Source organism: Dermochelys coriacea, chromosome 25, assembly GCF_009764565.3.
Source record: "Dermochelys coriacea isolate rDerCor1 chromosome 25, rDerCor1.pri.v4, whole genome shotgun sequence".
Classification (NCBI taxonomy): domain Eukaryota; kingdom Metazoa; phylum Chordata; order Testudines; family Dermochelyidae; genus Dermochelys; species Dermochelys coriacea.
This window is the reverse complement of record NC_050092.1, coordinates 10,987,223-11,013,107: the sequence shown is the minus strand read 5'-3', so window position 1 is coordinate 11,013,107 and position 25,885 is coordinate 10,987,223. Positions and strand designations below refer to the sequence as shown.

Genomic DNA, 25,885 nt, shown 5'->3' with positions numbered 1-25,885 from the left:
TGGATCTTGGGTAGCAGATAGAATACCCCAGGTCGGGGTTCTAGGGGTGTGTCTGTGCGGATTTGTTCTTGTGCTTTTTCAGGGAGTTTCTTGAGCAAATGCTGTAGTTTCTTTTGGTAACTCTCAGTGGGATCAGAGGGTAATGGCTTGTAGAAAGTGGTGTTGGAGAGCTGCCTAGTAGCCTCTTGTTCATACTCCGACCTATTCATGATGACGACAGCACCTCCTTTGTCAGCCTTTTTGATTATGATGTCAGAGTTGTTTCTGAGGCTGTGGATGGCATTGTGTTCTGCACGGCTGAGGTTATGGGGCAAGCGATGCTGCTTTTCCACAATTTCAGCTCGTGCACGTCGGCGGCAGCACTCTATGTAGAAGTCCAGTCTGCTGTTTCGACCTTCAGGAGAAGTCCACCCAGAATCCTTCTTTTTGTAGTGTTGGTAGGAAGGTCTCTGTGGGTTAATATGTTGGTCAGAGGTGTGTTGGAAATATTCCTTGAGTCAGAGATGTCAAAAATAGGATTCTAGGTCACCACAGAACTGTATCATGTTCGTGGGGGTGGAGGGGCAAAAGGAGAGGCCCCGAAATAGGACAGATTTTTCTGCTGGGTTAAGAGTATAGTTGGATAGATTAACAATATTGCTGGGTGGGTTACGGGAACCACTGTTGTGGCCCCTTGTGGCATGTAGTAGTTTAGATAGTTTAGTGTCCTTTTTCTTTTGTAGAGAAGCAAAGTGTGTGTGGTAAATGGCTTGTCTAGTTTTTGTAAAGTCCAGCCACGAGGAAGTTTGTGTGGAAGGTTGGTTCTTTATGAGAGTATCCAGTTTTGAGAGCTCATTCTTAATCTTTCCCTGTTTGCTGTAGAGGATGTTGATCAGGTGGTTCCGCAATTTCTTTGAGAGTGTGTGGCACAAGCTGTCAGCATAGTCTGTGTGGTATGTAGATTGTAATGGATTTTTTACCTTCAGTCCTTTTGGTATGATGTCCATCTGTTTGCATTTGGAGAAGAAGATGATATCTGACTGTATCTGTACGAGTTTTTTCATGAAGTTGACAGATTTACACTCTATACAGCTAAATTCAGTGCCTTGCATAATGACAGGTTTCAGAGTAGCAGCTGTGTTAGTCTGTATTCGCAAAAAGAAAAGGAGGACTTGTGGCACCTTAGAGACTAACAAATTTATTTGAGCATAGGCTTTCGTGATAAGCTTTCGTGAGCTACAGCTCACTTCATCGGATGCATTTGGTAGATGTGCAGGTGAATAATCTCCCCTCTGTATTTTCCACCAATGTGATATATGCCATCATATGCCAGCAATGCCCCTCTGCCATGTACATTGGCCAAACTGGACAGTCTCTACGTAAAAGAATAAATGGACACAAATCAGACATCAAGAATTATAACATTCAAAAACCAGTCGGAGAACACGTCAATCTCTTTGGTCACTTGAGTACAGATCTAAAAGTGTCAATTCTTCAATAAAAAAACTTCAAAAACAGACTCCAATGAGAGACTGCTGAATTGGAATTAATTTGCAAACTGGATACAATTAATTTAGGCTTGAATAAAGACTGGGAGTGGATATGTCATTACACAAAGTAAAACTATTTCCCCTTGTTTATTTCCCCCCTACTGTTCCTCACACGTTCTTGTCAACTGTTGGATATGGCCCACCTTGATTATCAGTACAAAAGGTCCTCCCTCCACCCCTGCTTTCTCCTGCTGGTAATAGCTCACTTTACCTGATCACTCTTGTTACAGTCTGTATGGTAACACCCATTGTTTCATGTTCTCTGTGTATATAAAATCTCCCCACTTTATTTTCCACTGCATGCATCCGATGAAGTGAGCTGTAGCTCACGAAAGCTTATGCTCAAATAAATTTGTTAGTCTCTAAGGTGCCACAAGTTCTCCTTTTCTTTTTGCGGATACAGACTAACACAGCTGCTACTCTGAAACCCCCTAACAAGATTCAGTGATGTGTGTGGACCAGGGACACCTGAAACTGACCTACCCACGTATGACCTGAGCTGGTACGCAGCCCTGCGGGTCTTGTGCATGTGTGCTGGCAGATGGGAAGAGGTTACATGATGGATCCTAAAATGGTACTTTGTTGCTTTGAGCTCCCATCCCATCACTCCGAATACTCTGCCCACGTAGATTACTTAGTTCAGAGTAATGATGATCCCCCTCTACAGCTGTAATAGCCTGAGTTGAATTTGCCCCAGACATTGGATTCACTCCCTTCTCTTCATGAATCCATGGGATCTTTAAGGAACACAAGTGGAATCAGGGGCTCAGTTTTGCACCTCCATCAGCCCAGCGCTCTCTACAGCTCTGGGGCAGATATAAGAACACCAGTCTTTGCCACCACTTATCCCTTGAGGACTTGCAGTCAAATATAAACTTGACTCAATTCTGCTTAGCTCTGAGGCAGGGTTGACGGGGGGGGGGGGAGCAGGGGGGGAGGAAGAGGGGGTAATTGTACCAGGGCCCTAAGCATCTGTAACTGGGGTGAAATGGAAGGGGATCCCAGTGAACATGATACATTAAGGCAGTGGTTCCCAAACTGGGGTTTGCAAAATGTTACAGGGGGTTCTTGGGGGGAAAAATTCCCTAATGGTGGACAGAGCTGTCCCTAGTGACCCCGGGCAGCATGGGGCCAGCAGCCCAGAGCCCCTGGATTTCCAAGAGCTAAGCAGATCAAAGCAAGCCTATCTATCCCACTGAGGAGATTTAAACTTCAAGACTCCTTATAAGAAATGGAAAGGGAGGTGGATATTTTTTGCTGTTTTTAAAATTAAATAGGCAGCTAGTATTGTTTTTAAAATTATTATGAAGAACAAGTTTAAGCTTTGTTGTAACGTGCGTTGTTTGCCTGGACTGCTCAAGACCTGAATGTTTGTGTAGGAAGAACTCTCTGAGTTGGCTTCTTAAATACCTTCATGCTGTTTCACATCTGATACTCCTTGATGAAACATAGGAGCCTTGTCTTCTAACAGGCTTATTCAAGTGACACAAGCTACAAAAGTGAGATCTTGGAAGAGTGTTGCTGTTTTCATAATGTAATAAAAATACGGTCGTGATAAATAATTAATAATAAATCATGTGTAATAAGCATGTCATAAAAACAAATTTTATATTTCCAAGATCACTGCTTTTATAATTTATCCTCTGGTAAAGGAGAAAATCCCTGGAAATATTCATTTTTAGGAGGGGGTTCAAGAGACTTGACATTTTAGTGAAAGGGGTTCACAGGTTGTTAAAGTTTAGGAACCACTGCATTAGGGCCTGCTCAGAGGAGATCACAGTCTAAAACAAGGTGCCAGAGTAGCAGCCGTGTTAGTCTGTATTCGCAAAAAGAAAAGGAGGACTTGTGGCACCTTAGAGACTAACAAATTTATTTGAGCATAAGCTTTCGTGAGCTACAGCTCCCTTCATCGGATGCATTTGGTGGAAAATACAGTGGGCAGATGTATATACACACGCAGAGAACATGAAACAATGGGTGTTACCATACACACTGTAAGGAGAGTGATCACTTAAGATGACTATTACCAGCAGGAAGGAGGGGGGGCACAAATAAATTTGTTAGTCTCAAGGTGCCATAAGTCCTCCTTTTCTTTTTAAGACAAGATGGCTTCCGATCTGTGGTTGCCCAATGGCAGCTATCCCCACCCCAATCGTTAAAGCTTTGGCATTCGCTTCTTCTTGTCTCCCAGAACGGAGGCTGAGACTTTGCCAACTGCTCCGCCTTCAGCCAAGAACCTCTTTCTACTCTGCTGCGCTCCAGCGCAGAACTGCCTGCTGCTCACCCCAAGCTTGACTAGAGATGGCCGCGCTGGAGAGCCTATGTTATGTGCACCCACGTACCTATACATGACAGACACATGATGGCTGATGTGGGATGACGTTCCTCTTTCATGACCAAAGAGGGACTTCAAAAGCCAAAGCCAGTGAGGGCTAGAAAGAGGTTTTTTTCCCTCTCCCCTAGCTTTTCTCTTGATCTCAGTGCATGGGAGCTCATAAAAAAAACTACAGAACTACTTCTCCTGGGTTCTTATCTCAGTCTCACGAATTCACTACCCTCAGAATATCATGGCACAGAACTTGCACCGATAGGCACAGGTACAGGCCCCTCTCAGCTGAGCTAAAGGAGAATCCCCAACATATGCATACACTATAGGACATATGACACACAGCTTAGGTGCTCTGATCCCAAGCAGTATGTACAATGCCCTGGGTTCAGTTAGCACACACATCCACTGGAAGGGGGTAGAAAGGAGGCATTCCCAATCTGCAGATGGAATATTTGCAAATAAATCCTCTCTGGGAAAAGAGAAAGGAAGGTAGGAGAGGGACAAATTTCTGTTGAGCAGGTTTCGCACAAACACCAGGTATGAAGCAGATTTATTAGGATCAGACAGAAAGCATTTTTCACAGTGAAAAACAAAAGGCTTCATTGTATCAAAATAGCAGCAGGATATTGTTATTTATTATGTGCATTTCAGGTAGGGCCTGGCAGCTTCCAAAAATAGAATCAGGGCTTCTTGGTGCCAGCTGTTGTACAAACACAGAGATGGTCCCTGCCCCAAAGAATTTACAAGTTATATAGGACAAGAAATAGCAGGTGGGTGGAACAAACTATGGACAAAGGAAATGAAATCCTGAGTTTGCATGGGCCAAATAAAGGTGAGAAGTATCAGGAGCCCTTCCTAGCCATTGTAACAGGGGTCAGGCAATGGCCAGTTTCGGTAGCATCAGTGGGCAGGCTGAGATTGGGAAGGTGGGGTATGGACACCCAATCATCCTCTGGTGTTGTCACTGGGGACCAAACACCTGACCCCTAGTGCTAAAGGCTGTGTGTCTACTGCTTGAGCTAAAGGAGTAACCCTGCTAGCTGTAATAAGCTCTTATCCCCAGTGGTGCAGCCACTAACTCGCACTGATCACTGTCACCACTGAATTAAACAGAGAACAAATGATTACTCTCCCAGACTGGATTATCTAGATGTAAAAACCTCTCTTCCCCATTAAATCCTTTCACTGCCTTTAGGACAGGCCTGGGTCCCCAGCAGCATTATCCTGTGCACCATCAGAGCCCACCAGACCCAGCTGGGGTGAGCCCCTGCTGTCCTGTTCAGCAATAAAGTGGTTAAAGCAAGCACATACTCAGCTTGTGTTTTTCTTAATAGAGTCAAGTGCGGGTGGGGTTCTTAGCAGCCCTTGGGGAGCAGGGTGAGGGAGCCATTCCTGGTGGGGGTGCTGGGGCAGGATTCACAGAAGGGAGATGTTGCTGGCCAGGAAGGATGGGGGTTAAGCAGCTCCCCTGGATCCTCTAACAGGCCGACTTGATGACTTTGTTGATCCACGGCAGGTAACTGGAGATCTTGGTATAAACCGTTGGGGTCTTGCCACATTCCTTGCTGCCGAAGGAGACCACGCCTTCAGCCACGCCGTTGCAAACCAGCGGCCCGCCCGAGTCTCCCTGCAGATGTGACACACGAGAGCCAGGCCGCATGTTAACAGCACAGGAACCACGGAAGCCTGATCTCTCTCCTGTCTCAGGGCAACCACCTAAGGTACTTCTATGGCCCCATTGTCACAGTATCTGAGCACCTCACTATCTCTATGACTCAACCCTCTCTGCTCCTCTGTGAAGTAGGGCAGTGCTATTGTCCCCAGGTTACAGAGGAGGAATTGAAGCCCCGAGAGAGCAAGGCCCAGATCTTCAAAGGCAGTTAGGCACCTAAATCCTCTGGGAGTCAGGTGTCTAAATCCCTTTGATTTGCACCTAAGTGACTTAACCATGGGCACACAGGAAGCCTGCAAAGGAAAAGTCCCAAGTTCCAAGCTAGCACCCTAACCTCTAGGTCCCCCACTTCTCACTGTATCACCCCTTGAACTCAGTGGGCCTACCTGCATCTCGCGCAGTCACTTTCCCCAGGGTAAAGAGAGGGTGAAAGGCTAGAATCAGAGTAGCAGAGTTTTATGCTCGCTGAAGGAAGCCTGCAGTCCAGTGAGCCTGACAGCTGAATCTGGATTTTAATGACGAATGTGGGAATTACCACACTGGATCAGACCAGAGCTCTATGAATCTATCCTCCTACAGTGCCAGCTGTTTATAGGTTTAAGAAGCTGTGAAAAGCCCAGGAGTAGGCTGTTATGAGATAATGGGCCCCCAGGGAGGCTTTTTTCCTGACCTCTTATAGTAGGCGGTAGTACCATGCCCTGAAACATGTGAATTTATATCCCTTCACCCCTGCCCCCAAATCCCTATTATCATAACTCTGGATATTCCTATTATCCACAGAAATGTCCAGTTCCTTTATGAAACCTGCTATGCTCTTGAGGCTATCCTCTGGCAATGAGTTCCACAGGCAGATCACCTACTGTCTGCCTGTAGCCCAGCCTGGTCTAAAACACTCAGGAAATGGACTGCTGATTGCATTACAGTAAGGGGCCAATCAGTTACCTGGGAAGAAATTCCTCAGGGTTTCTGGGGTAACTGTGGCTCTGGTAACTGTGTCTCTGGAGCCTGTCTGCTACTCATCAGGCCTCTCCTCAGTGAGCAAGAGAAAAGAAGATACCTGGCAGGTGTTGTGCTCCTTGTTCCCAGCACAGATCATATTCCTGGTGATTTTCCGTTTGTAGACTGATGTGCAAGAGTCCCTAGGAACCAAGGTGACGTTCACCTCCCGCAGATTCGTGCTGCGCTTCCCGCCATCCCTGGTGGGTCCCCAGCCCGCAGTGCTGCAGGCAGCCGTGCTGGGGATCTCCCTGTCCTGCTGTGGGAGTTTCACTGGTTGGACTTTTTTATTGTAGGGAACAGGGTTGTTCAGCTGCGGACAGTGGGAGAAAGGCATGAGGAGGAAGAAATTAACAGAGCACACTTCCTCACTCAGTTGCTTAGCATAGGACCTAATGCCCTTTTTGTTTGCCAGTCAACGCTCAAGAGGTAGAAGGGCTTAGGGTGACCAGATATCCCGATTTTATAGGGACAGTCCCGACTTTTGGGTCTTTTTTTTATATCGGCTCCTATTTACCCCCCACCCCCGTCCCGATTTTTCACATTTGCTGTCTGGTCACCCTAGAAGGGCTCTGGGAAGCATCTTAGCCTGTCTGCTAAAGGGCCTGTGATGGCCTAACGTTTTGGGTTTGGTGGAGAGACCATAGACTCAGATTTCAGTGCAGTTTGGGCCTTTGGCTGGAAATACACATTTCAGCCACCTCTGCTTTAAATACACAGTGGCTGCCTTTGGTGGAGCCTGGTGCCCTCTAGAGGTAACGTCAGACGTTTTTATCTGTCAGAAAGTAGAGCCAAGATTTTTAAAACCTTGGGAGTCCAAATCCCTCTATTTCAGAGAATAAATAAGAGAACTGGACACCCAGCAGCACTCAGGGACTTCAGTGCCTTTGAGAATCAGGCCAGGTGCCTAAACATGGATTTAATTTCAGCCTCTATTTTCTCTCCCACCTTTTGTGTGTTTAGACTGTGTGGGCTTCCAGCAGGGTCTGTCTCTTAATCTCTGTCTGCTCAGAGCTAGCACAGCGGCTCTCAGTTCAGATCCCAAGGCACTGATGTAACACAATCTAAAACTTGTTGGAATTAATTTGCAAACTGGATACAATTAATTTAGGCTTGAATAGAGACTGGGAATGGATGAGTCATTACACAAAGTAAAACTATTTCCCCATGGTATTTCTCCCTCCCACCCCACCCCCCACTGTTCCTCTGATATTCTTGTTAACTGCTGGAATTAGCCTACCTTGCTTGTCACCATGAAAGGTTTTCCTCCTTCCCCCCCCTGCTGCTGGTGATGGCTTATCTTTAGTGATCGCTCTCCTTACAGTGTGTATGATAAACCCATTGTTTCATGTTCTCTGTGTGTGTGTGTGTATATAAATCTCTCCTCTGCTTTTTCCACCAAATGCATCCGATGAAGTGAGCTGTAGCTCACGAAAGCTTATGCTCTAATAAATTTGTTAGTCTCTAAGGTGCCACGGGTACTCCTTTTCTTTTTGCGAATACAGACTAACACGGCTGCTACTCTGAAACCAATCTAAAACATAATCTCCCATTTTTTAAAACCTCGATCCCTCCTGGCAGTAAGAACCATGAAACCAAAAGCTTTTGTAGCCTGGATTGTCAGCGAATCTGTTTTTTTTATGATGTATTTTTGTGTTTCTTAGCTTGAAATTATATCCCCTGCCTTTCGTAGGTAGCCCATCAAATGCAGGTTGTAAAGCAGAGTTGCAAAGCGATATCTGACAAAGAGCATGCTGTCAGTGACACCAGAGCATCCTGAGACTGAAAAGGTACATGCAAGAGGGACATACACAGCAGGGCAGATGTTGAGCCCCCTTGTCCTCATTCCCAGCGTCAGAAATAGCATGTCTGCAAAGAACCAATTAAATGATTTGCACGAGCCCCTTTGAACCAGGGTGACATTCACCTCCCACAGACTTGGGAGGGCAGTCAAATGACCTAGAGACCATGGTCCTGGTTCGCCGTTGGCTTGCAACTCATGCAGTCATTTACACCAGTGCAAAGAGCTACGATTCGGTAGCACTTTGCGTGGGTGCTGATGCCTGCAGCAGGTGCAGGGCAGTGGAGAATCAAGCCCTGGAGATGTTAAGTAGCCAGGCAAATTGTCCCATTGGGCAATTCCAGGGGAGCAAATTATCCCATTGGGCAATTCCAGTATCTCGGGTCATCATTTTTGCTACATGCTCTTCTGTCCATGGAGTGTAAAGTTGTCAGCCCTGGAATATTAGCCATTGCCAAAGAACTAGGATATCCCAGCAGCAGGAGAAGCCTGGCTTCAAATAAACCTCAATTACTATAGCACAGGCTTTGCTTTCTTTCTCTCTCTCTCAAGTTGGTGATGTGGATTTGGAGCGATCCCTACACTCCCCAGCTTTCAGCCCTTGTGTTTAACTGTGATGATGACCCCAAGCTCCCTGGAATTGGGTGAGAACTGGGAGGAGGCACTTACTTGGACCAGCATGATGTCATTTTTCCAGGTGATCGGGTTGTAATGAGGGTGCGGATGAAACTTTGCGATGTCCCATAAGTGGTTGGACGAGTCGCTCAGCAGCTCAACCCCCAGCAGAATCAGGACTCGAAAGTTTCTGTGAAAAGCAACATTCCTATGAACAAAGAGCCATCAGCGGCAACCCAGAATCCTGTGCACTGTCCTTGAGCCAGGCAGCGTGGTTCCGTGGCTAAAGCAGAGGGGCTCCGAATCAGGAGACTAGGGTTCTCAGCCTATCTGCTACTGGCCGGCTGGGTGAGCCTTTCAGTAAGTCACTTCTCCTCCCTGTGCCTTAGTTTCCTCATTTGAGAAGCTATGACTGAATAGTGCAGTGTAAGAGCATGGGGAGAGAGATGCCTACTAGACAGCTAAGAATCCTGGATGTGCAGTGTGTGGAGGAAGAGGGGACACACTGGGGCTAGTTCTTTCTTTATGTGCAGCCCATGGTGCAGGGTGGGTTTGCGCCTACAGCGCCCAAGGAGCCTATTTCCCAGGAGCCTTCAGCTGAACGATCAAGGCACCCACCTGGAGCTCCTGCAATGGGCTGCGGTCATCACCCACTCTGGCTGGATCAGGAACCCATCACACAGGATTTCCTTATAATCGCTTTCCAGGATGGCCATGTAGGGCCTGGAGTGATTCACCACTTTGCGTCCCCCGAGGATCAGAGCATCCTGCTTACCTGCCGAAGGGGAGAAAACAGAGTTTATCTGCTGTCGCCAGGCAGAGCGGAGAGAAAGCGGACGTCAGGATTCGCACTGTCCACTGATCTGAACGTCTCTGCACTGCTTCGGGACAGCGGCTGGGCCAGCCGAGTGGCGAGAAGGTCAAGTTCAACCCTAGCAAAGTGGTGCAACCCAGGGCAAAATTTGACCTGTATGTAAAATTGTGAGAGCGGCCGCCATTCCGGCCAGCTGTGTGGACCTGGCTAAGGAGAGTCCAGCTTTCACCAGGGTCTAGAAACCAAAGCCGTAGAGATGGGTGGGGTGAGTGATGGAAACAGACCTGCGCCCAACAGCTGGGGAGTCGAATGCAGGGAAACCTGGAGGGAGCAGAAGATTGTGCCCCCAATGTTGCATGGAGCGTACACATCTCTACCCCTGCGCGTGGCCCCTTTGATCTCTAAGGGCAGAAGACATGATGTTGAAAACAGCTCCCCCGCGTACACCCACTGCCTCTCAGCCGTAGCCCATGTTAAAAGAGGGGCTGAATCAGGCTTTCAGCGCCTGATTTGGATCTGACTGCGGCAGTAGTCAAAGCCCTGTGCAGTGCCAGGTGAGGGAGTGAGCTGGGGGAGGAGGTTGCGTTGACACAGCTCCATGGCTAGTGCAGATTCTGCCGGAGAAACAAGAGCTGGCCGAGGTGTGCGATTCACTTACCTGCATGGCTGGAACCCACCAGCAGCAGCCCCAATAGGACAATACAGTATCCCTCCATCTCCTGTGTCCTCGAAGCGGGACTGGGCTGAAATAACAACGCGGCTGGGCTCTTATGCCTTTGAAGGGGGCAGCAAATTGCTTGGATCAGCATGAAGGTGCTTTCTCTGCAAAAACGGAAACCACAGAGCCACAGAGAGTAGAACCGTGCACAGAGGAGGTGCGAGAGAAGGTGGGATGAGGCCAAGTCTAACAGCAGAGTTCGTGCTCCATCATGCTCATCGCCTGTCCCAGCTGCAAGGACTTGGGAAAACAGAGCCCCTACGGTGCATTCCCCTCAGGAATGAGTTTGTAGGGTCTCAGCTCACTTCCTTATGTGCAAGTAAAACCAAGGCAGATGCCAGGGCCTGATCATCTTCCTGCAGGTTTGAGCAGGAAGGGGAGCAGAGATGGAGAGCAGCACGTCTGTTGTGTAGTGTACCGGAATTGGGTGGTCTCCCTTTAAGTAATTTGTGAGCCCTCGAGTGGTGCTCACTGGATTCTAGGTTTTAGAATCCAGCCAGAGCAATAGTATGTGTGTGCATGTAATAAGGCCCTACATGTTGTGTGTTGTTAGTAACATGGTTATTTGGCTACTGGGCCAGTTGTTTCTTTGTGCTATTACTGTTGTGTAAAGGGCAAAGTACACAACTGCCTGTGTTGAGGGGGTGTCATGCAACATCCAATAAGCAGCCTTGATCCCTGGTGAGCGGGAGGCCCCCAAGCACCCGGCTTCTGTTGACTCCAGAACCCTGATGGCTGCTCACCTGCGGTGCGCTCTACACCTCTGCTGGGACTGAGCGGGCTGCATCGGGAATGCACAGCAGTCGGGCTTTGCCCTGGAGGTGGCTGGGAGGGGCAGCTGATGAGATGGAGGTTTGTTTATGTACCTGTCCAGCGCCATCAAACCCCCTGGATGCCCCCCACATCTCACGGTGTGTAACTCAGACATGGATCTGCCTTGGTTTGGGGAAGCAAAGTTTGGGAGATGTTTGCAGTTTCTTTAAGTCCATCCAGCATCCATCTTAGTTCCTCTCCTTGCCATCTCCAGAGGCATCAAGGCCCCCAGGGAGAACCCACAACTGGGCACGACCGTTTTCCAATGAACCTGGCAGAGCCTGCAGTTGGGTTTTTATTTTGCTCTGTTGAACTTTGCCGTCAATTTGAAAGTTTCTCCCTCCCTGGCAGATACTACAAACCAGCATGGCTCAACTGGGATTCCCACCCTGCTCCCACACAAAACCACCACAGACCCCCAGTTCACCTGGTTCTCTTTTCTTTGAATGGCTCCTGGCACTAGAACTGGCACTTTGAGGCTGTGAAACTTATGGCCACAAGATACTGATGAGGTCAAGAGCTATGGAGATATAAACCCCCCTGCTTCAAGAGGTAAACCAACCTCTAACCCAGGGGTCGGCAACCTTTCAGAAGTGGGGTGCCGAGTCTTCATTTATTCACTTTAATTTAAGGTTTTGCGTGCCAGTGATATATTTTAACGTTTTTTAGAAGGTCTCTCTCTATAAGTCTATATATTATATAACTAAACTATTGTCAGATGTAAAGTAAACAAGGTTTTCAAAATGTTTAAGAAGCGTCATTTAAAATTAAATTAAAATGCTGATCTTACGCTGCCAGCCCGCTGCCGGCCTGGGGTTCCATTCATCTAGGCCGGCAGGGGGCTGAGCGGGGCCTGCGGCTGGGACCCCGGCTGGCAAGGGCCGGCAGCCAGAACCCCAGACTGGCAGCAGACTGAGCGGGGCCGGTGGCCTGGACCCCAGACCAGCAGTGGGTTGAGCCACTCAGCCTGCTGCCACTGAGCCCGCAGCCGGTCTGGGGTTCTATCCGCTGGCTCCTGCCAGCCAGGGTCCCGGCTGCTGGTCCCACTCAGCCTGTTGCCGGTCTGGGATCCCAGCCCTGCCCACATAGAGTGGGTACCTACCTTCTCCCCGATTCTGGCCATTCTCTTCCTCTCTCTCTGCACTGAGCTGAGGGTGGGAGTGCACTGAGTACAGGGCTGGGGGTGAAGGAGCAGGCTGGGGGTTGGGGTGCAGGGTCTGGCCAGGAGCTAGAATGAGGGAGGGGGCTCGGGGTTGGGGCAGGAGGTTTGGGTGTGGAGTGCTTACCTAGGCAGCTCCCATTTGGTGCAAGGGGTGCAGGTGGGAATGTGTGGGGAGGTGCAGGAACTCCCGTTTGGTGCTCAGGGTGGGGGTGGGAATGTGGGGGGGGTGCAAGAGTCAGGGCATGGGGTATGGGGGATGCAGGAGTCAGGGCAGGGGGCTGTGGGTGTGTGAGGAGGGTGCAGGAGTCAGGGCAGGGGGCTGGGGGCATGTGAGGGGGTGCAGGACTCAGGGCATGGGGTGTGCGGGGGCTGGGTATGTGTGGGGGGTGCTGGAGTCAAGGCTGGGTGTGGTGGGGGGGTGCAGGCGTCAGGCAGAGGGTTGGGTGTGGGGTGTGTGTGTAAGGGTCAGGGCAGAAGACTGGGGGTGGAGGCTGGGGTCATGGGGGTGCTCCCAGACCCCTGCCCAGAGCAGCTCAAGGTAGGGGTCTGGAGAGGATATGCCCTGATTCCACCCCCCTTCCCCAGCTCTTCTCTGCCTCCTCCCCAGAGCAGGGAGTGCACTGTGGCTCTGCTTCTCCCCTCCCTGGCTGATCGCTGATCTGCGGCAGGAAGGGAGGAGAGGAGGGGCAGGACCCCAGCAGGCTGGGGGAAGAGGCGGGGGAGGGGCAGGGGGAGAGGAGGAGGGACAGGACCCCAGCAGGCTGGGAGAAGAGGCAGGGGAGGGGGAGAGGAGGAGGGGCAGGACTCCAGCAGGCTGGGGGAAGAGGCAGGGGAGGGGGGACCTTGCCTGCCCTGCAGCAGCAGCCGGCAGGACCAAGCTTCTTCACCCTGCCCCACGGCGGGGGGGCGGAGAAGAGCGGGCCGGGGCGGGCAGGATTTTTAATGGCTCGCTGCTGCCTGCCGGGGTCCTGGCCTGGGTTCGGCAGCGGGCTGAACAGGGCCGGCGGCTGGGACCCGGCAGGCAGCAGTGTGCCATTAAAAATTGGCTCGCGTGCCGTCTTTGGCACGCGTGCCATAGGTTGCCGACCCCTGCTCTATACGATGGCAATTAGAAAAGATGACTCCATAACTTCCTACTGTGTAGATCTTAAAACTTCCTCTGAAGCAACCAGTGCTGGCCACTGGTCAGAAATAGGATGATGGACTCAGTTCTGATCCAGTCTGGTGATTCCCATCTGTCTATCAATAAGCGGGGAAACTTGCAGCCTTCCCTTCAGACAAGGAGACTTCCCCTGAGCATTGAAGCCAAATTCATCCCTGGTGTAGCTGCTGCCTGGAAGTCAATGAAGCTACACTAGGGATCTGCCTCCCAGTGGATGGGTTGGGGCAGGTGAGCATGGCTGAGAGCTGCAGGGAGTGCCGTGAGGATGGGGAAGGGTCTCTCCTCTAGCCAGAAGGCAAGGCCCGCAGCCAGGGACAGCAGCAGAAAGCTTTGGAGGAGCCCCTGCCTTGGAAGGGAATTAGGCCTGCAGGAGGGATGGCTCCTGAAGGAAGTAGCCTGGGCAGGCTGGCGGGGAAAGGAATTGGGACTCATGCTTGCTCAGGGGTCCAGTGAGGGGGGGAGGAAGCGGTACCCTCCTCCACCCATCTCCTCTTGCCCTGTGCAAATGAACCCGTGAGGCCAGGACTGGACTGGACAGGGAACGGCAGCTTGGTGAGGGAGGCATGTTGCATGGCCCCAAGCGATCAGCATGAGGTTGCTGGACTTCTGCCTTGTTTGGTTGGCCTTTTGTTTAGCCCCCACTTTCCAACAGTGTGTAGGGAGATTTGCGGGGGGTGAGGGAAGGGACTCTGGTTTGCCCCCAGGGGCTAAATCACAGAGCAGCATGAAAATCTCACATCCAAAAGCAGGAGAGTGAAGTGCCATCAGAACAGGAGATGGTGAGTTAACCACATGGGGAAAACTGAGGAAGGGCCAGGTCTGATGTGGGATGAGGAAAGATCCTGTTACTCTCTCCTCTCCCCCATGAATCCCCTCAGTTCAGCCCCCAGTGTGTCACATCTGTGCAACCCTGACGACTCTGGTGACCCGCAGTTATAAGCGGTTCCCTTTTATTGCAATATTTGTGCTCACTATTAACAGCCACAGTGGTTCAGGTTTGCTTTGGAGGTGGCTTGCGCTGAGGAGGACAGAGTTGACAAGATGCCACCTGAAATCCAGCCTTGAGCCCCATCCTGTAGGGTGACCAACCTCTTCCCCTTCCCATCTCCTTGCAAACCGCCCCTTTGGCAGGCCAGACAGGAGAGCTGGGCCAGGTGGTTTCCAGGAGCAGCTGTTGTGTTGGTAGAAGGAGTCAGTCTTCCAGCTGGCTCACGGTGTCTCCTCCCCTCTCCAGGATGCTGCTTGCAGGGGAGTGCTGCACTGAGCTTATCTGATTGCGAGGAGAGCTGAAAGCAGGTGGGGGAGGCAGCCTTACAAGCTCCCGATGTCTGGTTACATTGACGTTTGCAGTGTCTGAGTGCTCTCTGCCATGCTAGCAGCTAGCCCTGCCCTGGGGAAATAGCGTGGAGTCTGCTGTGTGCCCCTGCGGGGGCCAGGCAGCCGGTCCCTTCCAATCCAGGGCCGACCCATCCGCCTTCAGTTAGTTGAAGCGATGACTCTCTCGATCCAGTCGACGTAGGGGGGGATCCGGGTGTAGATTCCAGGCTTCTTGTAGTTCCCACAGACCCGAGAGCCGGCAGCCACCACCCCTTCGGCGATCCCATTGCAAACGAGTGGCCCGCCGGAATCCCCCTGGAGAATCAAGTCACAGGATCAGCCTCAGGGTGGAGGTCAGTTTGCCACATGCCCCAGGGGGCTCTGGGCCGGCTCAGCAGCCAATGGCTAGTGCTGGGAGCCAGGTTGTCTGCCAGCCTTCCTATCCCATCAGCCCCATGCTGGGCATGGCTGCCCATCACTGCCCTTCCCAGAAGGGTGTCTGTTACATACACCTCTCCCCCCTTGCCCAAGATGGGGGGTGGGAAAAGCTTACCCTGTGTCTCCCCATTATTTGTATTGCAGCAGCGCCCAGAGGCTCCGGCTGAGATCAAGGCCCTATCATGCCAGGTGTTGCACAGACCCGTAGCATGACAGACCCTGTCCCAAGGAACCTACAGGCTAAATAGACAAGGGCCAGGAGGGGAAATGGAGGCACACAAGAGCAGAGTGGTCGGCCCAGGCACACACGGCAGAGGCAGGAATAGATCCCGAAAGGAGATGGGACATTTATAAGGATGTCAGGAATATTCCAATTTAATAGGTCATCATTAATTATGCTAAATCTCAGGCTTCAGGGCTTGAGCTAATCCCTACCTATTAGGTCAGGATGAGACGGAACGTGGGGAGGGGGAACAGATTGTCCCACATCGGCCAACGGTGGAGTTCTTGCACGTTCCCCCGCAGCAACACGTTCTGGGCTGACCCCTGGTATCCACTGGGCTAGATGGACCTGGCAAGTCCTTTGTACCTAACTAGCTTTTTCGGTTCCCAATTCCATTCTCTATCTGCTAGGCAGCGTGGTCTCTTGAGCCATAACATAGTGCTTGGATCTAACCAGGGTTAGTACCTCCCCACCCTTTCACCTCGCTGAATGGTTCAATTCATTTTGAACAGAAAACAAGTTACATGGGGTTAAAAAATAAACAAACTCCCAGCTGCAAGGTAGCAAGAGATGTATAACTTGCATGGCAGCTGCCTGCTGGGTAGCTTCCTGGAAGATAAGCTAGAAGTTTTATTAAACACCTCTGCATGTTTGCTCACATGCTGATAATTATCTTGTATTCAGCTTTGCAAAGAGTTCATGGGTGGGGAGGACAGCTAAGTCAAAATGCTACAACTTGTGCTGCCAGTTCCACCTGTGGCAAGTGGGTGTCAAATGCTCTGGAGTGAGGGTGGGCGCATTCGACGCCCCTCTTGCATAGATGTAATTGGCGAGATGGGACAGAACCCGATTCTAAGGGTTTGGCTACATGTGAAAATGAATCCAGGGTGTGAGTTTAAAGCAGACTAACTTCATGGGATTTATTCTTATTTTGGAATGAGAGTGCCTCGTGCAGAATCACCTTAATCCACTGGTGCATTAGTTTAGTCCACTAGATTAAACTAATTCAGAATAAAGGCACGGCTACACTTGCAGGTGTAGAGCACTTTGAGTTAAACCAGTCTTCAGAGAGCGCAGTGGGGAAAGCGCTGCCATCTGTCCACACTGACCGCTGCAAGCACACTGGCGTGGCCATATTTGCGGCACTTGCAGCAGCATTGGGAGTGGTGCATTATGGGCAGCTATCCCAGCATGCAAGGGACTGCAATGTGCTTTTCAAATGGGGAGGGGGGTGGAGTGTGACAGGGAGTGTGTTGTGTGTATGTGGGGAGAGAGAGTGGGTTTTTGGGGGGGCTGAGATCATGTCAGCATGCTGTCTTGTAAGTTCAGACAGCAGCTACAGACCCCCCCTCCCACCTCTCTTTCTCACACACACACACACACACACACACACAGCATTCCACACTAATGGTTGCTTTGTCTCGGAGCAGATAATCAGCCGGCTGTCAGAAACGGAGCTTTCAAAGGGCATTCCTGCAGAGATTCAAAAACAATGACAAGAGTGGCCACTTGTCTTAAGGGGATTATGGGATGTTTCCATTGTCTGATCAGAGCGCAGTAATGTAACACCTCATTCACACTGGCTCCGCGGCACCCCAGCAGGGGCACAGCAAACGTTATTCCACTTGCCGAGGTGGAGTCAGAGCGCTCTACATGCCTTGCCAGTGTGGACGGGTAGTGAGCTAGTAAGTCTGGGGCTCCTTTATTGTGCTGTAACTCACAAGTGTAGCCAAGCCCTAAGAGTGTCCACACATGGACTTATCAGAAATAGTTTACTCTGTAATAGCTCCTCGTGTGGACAAGCCCTAAAAGCAGGAGGAAAGGATCCAGGCTTTTAGTTATTCCCTTTATTTGTGTATCCAGGTGAGGCAGTTTGGTGAAGTGGATTTGGATATAACAGCCAGGAGATCTAGGGAGCAATCCTGGTCCCATTTACTTCAGTGGTGATCTGGCCATTGATTTGCAGTGTGACCAGTGGTAAGCATCTGTGCCTCAGGTTCCTCATCTGTAAAATGGGGCTAATAAGAGTGACCCACCTCCGGGGAGCACTTTGAGATCTATGGGATTGTACATCTGCTCCATACAAACTAGGACTTTGCTTCCTCTCTTTCCAACAGCAAGGGGGTGACATTCAGGGCCTGATTCTGCTCTCTTACACAGGTGCAAATCAGGCCTGACTCCAGCATAAGAGGAGAATGAGACCCCAGAGAGACAGCAAAGGACCCAGGACTCCAGAAGTTACGTGCATCTGTATTTACCCCAGGGGACAGGTAAGCTACCAGAATAATCACACACACACACACACACACACACACACACACTCCTGCACAGATACCCACGCATACACCTGTTTGCACTGATACATCCAAGCACATAGACACAGCTCTGACCCCCCCCACCCCTCCCGGCAAGAGAGCTGAGCCGAGGGAGAGATAGATACCGGGCAGGTGTCCTTCTTCTTGGAGTCAGTGCACATCATCTTCTCCGTGATGGTGTTGTCGTGGTGGATCCTTAGGTTGCATTTCTCCCGGCTGATCACCGGACGCTCCACCTGCCGCAATTTGTCAGGCAGCTTCCCGCTGTGGCTCATTTCACCCCAGCCGGCCACCTCGCACTTGGTGTCAGCCGGGACATCCCTGTCTTGTCTCTGGAAGGGCAGGATCTTCACATGCTCGTTGAGGAGCGCTTTCTCCTCTAGCTGATTTGGGAGGCAAAGAGGCAAGGGTCAGTCGGGGTGAGAGAGACAGACTGTATATGTAACACTGCCCCTGGCTGGGCTCTCTGTGGGGATAAAACCTAGGACCTCTGGATCTTCCAGCAGGAGTCTCTCTACAGCTTGAGTTAAAAGGACCAGGAAGGGACTCACGCCTGTACTGGGCGTGGCCACTAGAGGGGGACAGAGCTGCGCTGCATTAGCACAGGTTACGGGGCGATCACCTGGGAAATACCTCAACTAGGGGTGACGGGACACAGGCACCGATTTTCATTTTTCCAGGTGGGTGCTCCACCCCCGCTCTGCCCCGAGGCCACACCCCCACTCCATCCCCACCTGAGGCCCCGCCCTTGCTCCACCTCTTCCTGCCCCCGCTCTGCCCCCTCCCCCCAGCACCTTGGCAGGTGGCTAATGGGTGCTGAGCACCCACTATTTCCCCCCGCCGTGGGGGCTCCAGTCCCAGAGCACCCACGGAGTCGATGCCAATGTGACTGGAGTCCCTGCTGCAGCCGTGTGATCGCAGCTGCTTTGTGGGGAGGGTTCTCCCTCCACTGGTGGGGAGAATGGGCCCTATCCGTGCCGGTGCCTTGGGCTTCATCCTCCTTTCCCTTGCCATGGGGTGAATCGGGGTGACCCCAGCCAGTGCTCCATGGGGTATCAAGCCTGTTGGATCTCAGCCCAGTCAAGCAAGACTCAGCTGTGAAATCAACAGGAGTTCGGTGCCTTTGAGGAGCTGGGCCTGGCCTGAAGCCCACAGGAGTCAGTAGGAGTTTGTTTCCCCCCCACTGACTCCAGTGGGGTCTGGGAGGCGCCGTGCCTACAGCGGGGGATGGCGCCAGTGTGGGTCATGCACACCTGGAGGAGAAGGAGGTCATCATCGTAGGTGTCCCTGCTGCTGCCGGGGTGGCCGATCTCCGCACGCACCCCATAAAGGCGCTTGTGCGGTTCTGGCTGCGAGAGAGAGTGGGCTCCCAGGAGGACCTGGAACGGCTTGCCGTACCTGCAGTCAAGATGGATACAGTAGCAGGAGGCGCTCTGCTCACCCACAGCACTGAGCTGCAAGACCTTTCCGCTCCCTCCCGGCTGTACAGTTCACCCCAATGGACAGCGATCGCCAGTAGTCAACCTCTGCCTTTCCCCAGCCATGGGGAGTCAGCCCAGAATATCCTGTTTGTGGGCCCAGCCCCACCTAGGAAGGAACATGTGCTCCTTGGGTGACAGGGGAATCCAGCCTCGGTGCGGTTGGGCCCTGGGCTTTCCCTTCATAGTGATCCTCAAACGACCCTAACCTGGGGCTGGAGACATTGAAATCAACGACAAACCTCCACTGACTGCAATGGGAGCAAGATCTGGGCCGTGCTCATCACTCCAGAGACTCCTGTATCCCCTCAAATAACTACTGGGGTCTGTGGTAGAACCAGCTGGCCCCAGCCTCCATGCCCCGCTCTTCTCCTGCCCCGCGCTCCCACCCAGTCAGATGCGAAGGCCGGTACTCACTTGTCTTCCAGGCAGTGAGCCGCACTCAGCACCCACTGCTCGGCGATCAGGAACCCGCCACACACATGCTTCCCATCCACCTGCAGGGAAGCCATGTAGGGTTTCAGGTGGGGAGGAGCTTCGTAGCCCCCAAGAATACGGCCCCTGGGGCGACCCACTGATGGGAGGAGAAATAGGACATTAGCCACTGAACCTGCTCAGCGCAGCCTTCCTTTCCTGTGGAGAGTCTCCCCTGAGTGTTAACGGGAGCTGGGTGAGCACATCCAGAGCAGGGCATCTAGCTAAGGGACGTATCGGGCCCCTCGTCCCCAAGGGGGTCTTGAGCACCTTCTCTTCCGATGGACGAGAAACAAGAATTCTGTTTCGTGGACGGTTTGTGTTCTCCAGTGAGACCTTTAGAGGCCCACCCTAGAGCAGTTAGCTGGTTGGGGCACTCCCCTGGGGTGGGAGAGAGATGGGTTTGAGACCCTCCTCTGCCTGATTCAGTTCCAAGGGTGCGTTTGCCTTCAAACACAAGGAGGGGGAACTGCAGGGCAGGCAGGCTGGACCTTCAGCAAGTGCTCGGATGTAACGCATCTGTATAGTCACATGTGAGTCTTGCTTGCAACGGGCTGAAGTTGGTCCATGATGTGTCAGCCGGTTTCTATCACCTGCCCCCTGGCTTCAGAGTGCCTGTGCAAATAATTTTGCCTGGCCTCACGGTGCAGCCAATTGGATTGTGTCTGCAGAACTCAGCTGGCTGGTTGGACAATCGTAGATTTTTTTTTCTCCTGGACCTTAGAAAATCTCTCTTCCCTTCAGCAACTTGAAGAGGAAGAAGAAACTAAAAAGAGAGCCCCACGTACAAAACGTGAGAGGCTTCCAGGTGTTTCGGATGAAGATTTTTCCAAATGTTCTGCAGCAGTGGATCAACTGCATGCTTGGGAGAATAGCAGGAGGCCTTAGTCAGTATTCACCAATGACCAGTACCTGCAATTGCAGGGAATCCGCCATGGGAAAGATCCGCACCTGATTCTAGTACATGATCCCAACTCAGCGACCTAGAAGAAGCTGAATAGTCCCCCCCAGTCCGCCACATCTCAGTCCCTGGTATGGAGGAAACCTCGGCTGTAGATCCATCCAGCAACAGTCACCATGGTATCCTAATCCAAGGGGAGGCCATGTTGACTAACGGCTAGCGCAATGGGCTGGGACTCAGGAGACACGAGTTCTGCCACTGATCTGCTGGGTGACTATGGATAAGTCACTTCCCTTCTCTGTGCCTCAGTTTCCCCCTATGTAAAATGGTGGTTGTGACACTTCCAAGCGCTTTCCAAAGGAAGTCCACAGATGAAAAGCATTTTGGATTATTGTTATTAGCATCATCCTACTTATACCCCAAGATGCTTTTTGGTTTCCAGGAAATCAGGTTCTATTGCAGCAAAAAAATCAGGGCAAGCGAGTTGATTTCACACCCAAACTTTTCTGTTATCTCTCCCCAGATGGGCAGGTTATTTAACCCTCCTTCCCCCACCCACTCACAGTTTTGCGCCAGCAGAAATATGTTTTGTTCTAGGCCTCCCTCAGTTTACCTGCATTGTCTCAAACTGCCTCCCCTCTCCACCCTCTGCTCAGTGCAGGACTCCCTGGCTGAGTATCTCTGGCCTGTGCTATGCAGGAGGTCAGATGATTTCTTTTGGCCTGAAAAAACTAGCTGCAGCTGGGGGCCTCTGCGAGTTGTGTCCTGAGAAGCCGCCCTAGCTTATGGGTTTAGGCGTTTGGGAGATAATGCAGCTTTATCAGTCTGTCTATAGGTTTGAGACAGGGTTCTAGTCCAGCTTTTGACCCGGATTCGCTGTGTGAGCTAGGCCAAAGCATTCCACCTCTCTATGCCTCAGTTTCCCTGTCATGATGGGGGTCGTGAAGCAGAATTGTATATAGATAAGATTAGATAGAGGGTTAGTAAAGTGCTTTGAGATCCTCAGCTGGAAAGGGCTAGAGAAAGCAGTGAAATGTACTAGGTTCCCCTAAGTCTGCTGCTGAAGCTATAAAGTTAAAGCCCCTTTATGTGGCAAGGAAGCACAGATATCCAACTACTTCACTTATTGTGTCAGTTCTTAGCTAGGCATGCCCTGCGGTATCCACCTCACATGCAGTCCCACGTCTCTGCTATGCATGGATGAGTCAGGAAAGAGAACAGGGAGTATGGGAAGGATCAGAGAACAGATGCACTCACCACACACCGAGATGCCCAGCAAAACAACCAGAGCTAGGAAGGACGAAAGGTGACCCATGCTGACTACAAAGACACAGGCCGATCTGTCTCTAATTCAGGGGATGAGTCTTGTCCCAATAGAGGCAGCTCTGCTGGGAGTGAGAGCAAAGACCTCCCTTTTATAACAGAGCTTTGGGGGTGGGGGATGAAGGGGAAAAAAGGAGATTTCCAGGAAAGAGAGAGCTGGGAGGAAATTTGCAACAGCTGTTGAGCGCTCAGCCTGGAATGGCCTTTTGGTTGTAGCAGTGCCAAGGGCTAGGGAGAATCTCATGATTTCTCAACACAAACAGCCCAGGGAGGACGCAGCCCATCCCAGCTGCTGAACCTGGCCTCCCTGGAAGGGGATTTCTGCATTGTTTGTTTGCTCTGCAAACACAAAAGGGCAGGCATAGTTCATTCCCCAAGTGCTCATGTTTGAAGAACAAACAATGCAAAAATCCCCTTCCCTGCCTGCCCTGTTTCTGTAAAACTGAATGGGCCATTGAGTGAACTTCCTCCTTAGCAAAGCTCCCTCCAGGATAAGCCAAGTCATTGGAGGAACTGCTGCAACCTGATTCCTCTCTCTGCCACCTGTGCTGGGCAGGAAGCCAGGACTTTGGTCTCCAGGGCTGCAAGCCAGCACTTGTTTTGCCCCTGTTAAATTCAGTGGTGGGGTTATTGCACCCCTCTGATAGCCCTAGACATGGGGCAAGGCCGGGAGACTGAACTTTGGCCAAGGGAAGGGGGTTTAGGGGAGGCATTGTCTGAGATCTCAGGGAGAAGCCGCCCTGTGGCTAGTAGGGTTAGTGGCCAAGTGACACTGGTGAATAATCTGGAATGTAACTGGCCAGAAAGAAAGGTAAAGATCTAATGTGAGTGAAAGGGAGAAAGTGTGTGTGTGTTCAGAATGTTTGTAACAATACAAAAAGAAAAGGAGTACTTGTGGCACCTTAGAGACTAACAAATATAGACATTGACATCGTATTTTGGAGAATGTCATGATTTAGGGCCAGATCCCCAAAGGGATTTAGGAGCCTAAAATGAAGCTAGGTGACCAGGCCTGCATCCTCACAGGTGCTTGGTCCCCTAGCACCCACTGATTTCAATGGAAATTAGGCACCTAAATACCTTTGACAATCTGGGCTCTAGTAACTTCCAATTGGAGTTAGGCACCTGCCCCACTGTAAACCCCACTAGGCACCTATCTGCATCTTTAGGCACTTAAATACCTTGGTAAATCTGGCCTTTACGTGTCCCTCATGGTTGCCTCCGTCAATATTCCCCAGGGCCGAGTCCGTACGTGAGTGGGACCCAAACTCTCACGACTTGGGGGTACTCAGCTCTAAAATTAAAATCTGAAGATAAAACTGCCCTTGGAGCAATAGATTTAGAAGCAAACGGAGCAATTTAAAGGGTCCCGGCCCAGGGGCAGTGGGTGCTGTCAACAGAGAGGCATCAGCGGTTGCTGTAATGGAGCCTCAGTTTCCTAGGGAGCTGGACTGCAGCACCCGAAAGGACCTTGGACCAGATGATTTTTATCACAAGGCAAGTGACCCTTGCAGTATTGGCGTGTCTCACTGTAGAAGGATGGCCAGCAGAGAGGAATCTGATGTGTCTGGCAGAGATAACAAAGAATGAAATATCCTGCGAGGGAAATGCAGAGGCGCTAAGCCAGAGAGTGGAAGACCGAGCCCCTGCCTGCTGGAGTGATCAGCGGAATGAGTCAGTGTTTGCCACGCAGACTGCAGAGGGGTGTGGCACAGCCTCCCATGTCAGCTCATCCAAGTTCGGGGTCCAGCACTCCTTGCTCAAGAGGCCTCCGCTGGTGCAAACTGCAGCCCCTCTGCAGCTGCATGGGTCCGAGAGTTCAGATGAAGTGGAACCACAAGGACCAAGTCAGCCAAGAAGAGCTTAGAGCTGGTCAGTCCACCCCAGTGGGTAGGGGGCTCGTCTGGGACTGGAAAGACACAGGGGCAAGTCCCATCTCTGTCCTCAGACTTCCTAGGTGACCTTGGGCAAGTCACTTAGTCTTTCTGTGCCACAGTTCCCCAAATATAAACCATGGGAGGCTAGCCCTGCTCTACCACACAAAGATGTTGTGAGGGCCGGAGAAATACTCCAGAGCAGGGGGTCTCAACCTTTTTCTTTCTGAGCCCCCCCGCTATAAAAACTCCACGGCCCCCCTGTGCCACAGTAACTGGTTTTCTGCATATAAAAGCCAGGGCTGGCGTTAGGGGGTAGCAAGCAGGGCAATTGCCTCGTGCCCCATGCCAAACCTCCCCCACATGAAGCTACACTGCTCAGACTTTGGCTTCAGCCCTGGGTGGTGGGGCTCAGGGCCCTGGGTTTCAGCCCCATGCAGTGGGCTTCAGCTTTCTACCCTGGGCCCCAGGGAGTCTAAAGCTGGCCCTGCTTGGCGCCCCCCCCCGAAACCTGCTCGCGGCCCCCCAAGAGGCCCTGCCGCACCCCTGGTTGAGAACCACTGCTCTAGAGAGAGGGGAAAGGGAGGGAGCCTAGTCTGTTCCATAGGGTTTTATACCATGCCCATGACCCCGTAGTATCGGAGCGCCTTCCAGTGGTGCATTAAGCAATGTGACAAACGCCTGTCACCTGGTGTGTCTTCTCTCCTCCTCTCTCCAGGCCGGTTGCTGTGCGGTGCCCAGGACTGTGATGATTTGGGGGGGGCTATGTTTATCAAGGAGTCAGGGATCCATGGTACATGGCAAGCCCATGAGATCCACTTGAAGCATGGAAGAGAGTGTGCGGAGGAGCAGAGAGCGTGGTAAAGAAATGAGGCTGGGTTAGGGGAATCTTATTCTCCGGCCATTCTCATCTGTACCACTAGGTGGGGCTAACGCCTCGGTTCTCATGCCAGGCTTGATTCATAGAATCTCAGGGTTGGAAGGGCCCTCAGGAGGTATCTAGTCCAACCCCCTGCTCAAAGCAGGACCAATCCCCAATTTTTGCCCCACATCCCTAAATGGCCCCCTCAAGGCTTGAACTCACAACCCTGGGTTTAGCAGGCCAATGCTCAAACCACTGAGCTATCCTTCCCCCCACAACTAGGTTTGACTAATGCTTCAGAAGGGGCGCAGAGTCACTCCCCAAAGGGAGGACACATTCCGTGCAGCCCTGCTGTGTTTTCATCCCCTTTATCCTGGGGGGAGGGACGGCTGGCGACTTGGCCACAGTTCTGAAATTCCGGGGGTTGTGCCAGAATCCTGTCAAAGAGACCAACAGCCCCACGTTTTAGACTTTGCCCGGATGAGCTTGGAGAGAGAGAGAGAGAAACCACCAGCCCGGTGGTTTCAGTGACAAGAAAATTAATTCAAACACAGTCCAGTTGAAACAATTGTTTGTAAATGAACAGGAAGAGCTTGCAACCCAAATATTGGAGCTGGGTCGGCTTCCGTCTCAGCCTGGCCTCACCTGAGTGCAGACCAGTGAAACCTGCTTCACACTTGGATGTAAGACACTCTCGTTACTATATTACATTTCTAGAGCACCTTTCATGTAAGGATTTCAAAGTACTCTGCAGAGGAGGATGAGTGTTATTATTACCTTTTTTATAGGGAGGGACACTGAGGTAGGGAGAGGTGAATGAAGTACCTTGCCCAACATCACACAGCAAGTGAAAGGCAGAGACAGGAAGAGAAGAGAACTCAGGCGTCTTGACTTGCAGTCCAGCCAGCACCTTATCTTCCTGTCCGTCTGCCTTCTATGAAGAGTTTGGCAGATGCTTGTAAACTGTCCACCTTCTTGGTATCTAGATATAGTACCAGACGTGGTTCTGATCTCGGATCAATTTTAGACAACCTCCCTCTAGCCTTTTTAAATAAGACATCAGAGCCTT

General features: G+C 51.4%; 2 protein-coding genes across 3 annotated transcripts in view; one reads left to right on the top strand and one right to left on the bottom strand.

Moving 5' to 3' along the window:
* Nucleotides 1–4,391: 4,391 nt before the first annotated feature.
* CFD (complement factor D) lies at nucleotides 4,392–22,178 on the bottom strand. The gene is made up of 10 exons (XM_043502888.1): nucleotides 22,015–22,178; nucleotides 19,800–19,956; nucleotides 19,158–19,302; nucleotides 18,030–18,287; nucleotides 15,090–15,243; nucleotides 10,415–10,747; nucleotides 9,561–9,717; nucleotides 8,997–9,132; nucleotides 6,588–6,839; nucleotides 4,392–5,485 (listed from the first exon to the last, which is right to left on the bottom strand). Exons 1-10 carry the CDS (start codon nucleotides 22,070–22,072, stop codon nucleotides 5,336–5,338), a joined length of 1,800 nt encoding a protein of 599 aa, XP_043358823.1. The 5' UTR covers nucleotides 22,073–22,178; the 3' UTR covers nucleotides 4,392–5,335.
* PLPPR3 (phospholipid phosphatase related 3) overlaps nucleotides 5,442–25,885 on the top strand; it is a 38,082-nt gene continuing 17,638 nt past the window's right edge. Inside the window, exons 1-3 of one of the 2 annotated variants that reach the window (XM_043502741.1) lie at nucleotides 5,444–5,579; nucleotides 8,220–8,316; nucleotides 17,750–17,859. The gene's annotated coding sequence lies outside the window, so the exon portion shown is untranslated. Of the gene's footprint in view, nucleotides 5,580–8,219; nucleotides 8,317–17,749; nucleotides 17,860–25,885 lie in introns of both variants that reach the window. The other variant, XM_043502742.1, reaches the window with a different exon arrangement.

Excerpts from the sequence above, each read along its gene's own strand:
- CFD (XM_043502888.1), bottom strand. The coding sequence starts at position 22,072 with ATGGGTCACCTTTCGTCCTTCCTAGCTCTGGTTGTTTTGCTGGGCATC. Across the intron at positions 10,748-15,089 it reads AGTCATCGCTTCAACTAACT|GGGAATGCACCGTAGGGGCT; the intron begins GAAGGCGGATGG and ends CTCATTCCTGAG. Across the intron at positions 5,486-6,587 it reads AGGAGCACAACACCTGCCAG|GGAGACTCGGGCGGGCCGCT; the intron begins GTATCTTCTTTT and ends TCACATCTGCAG.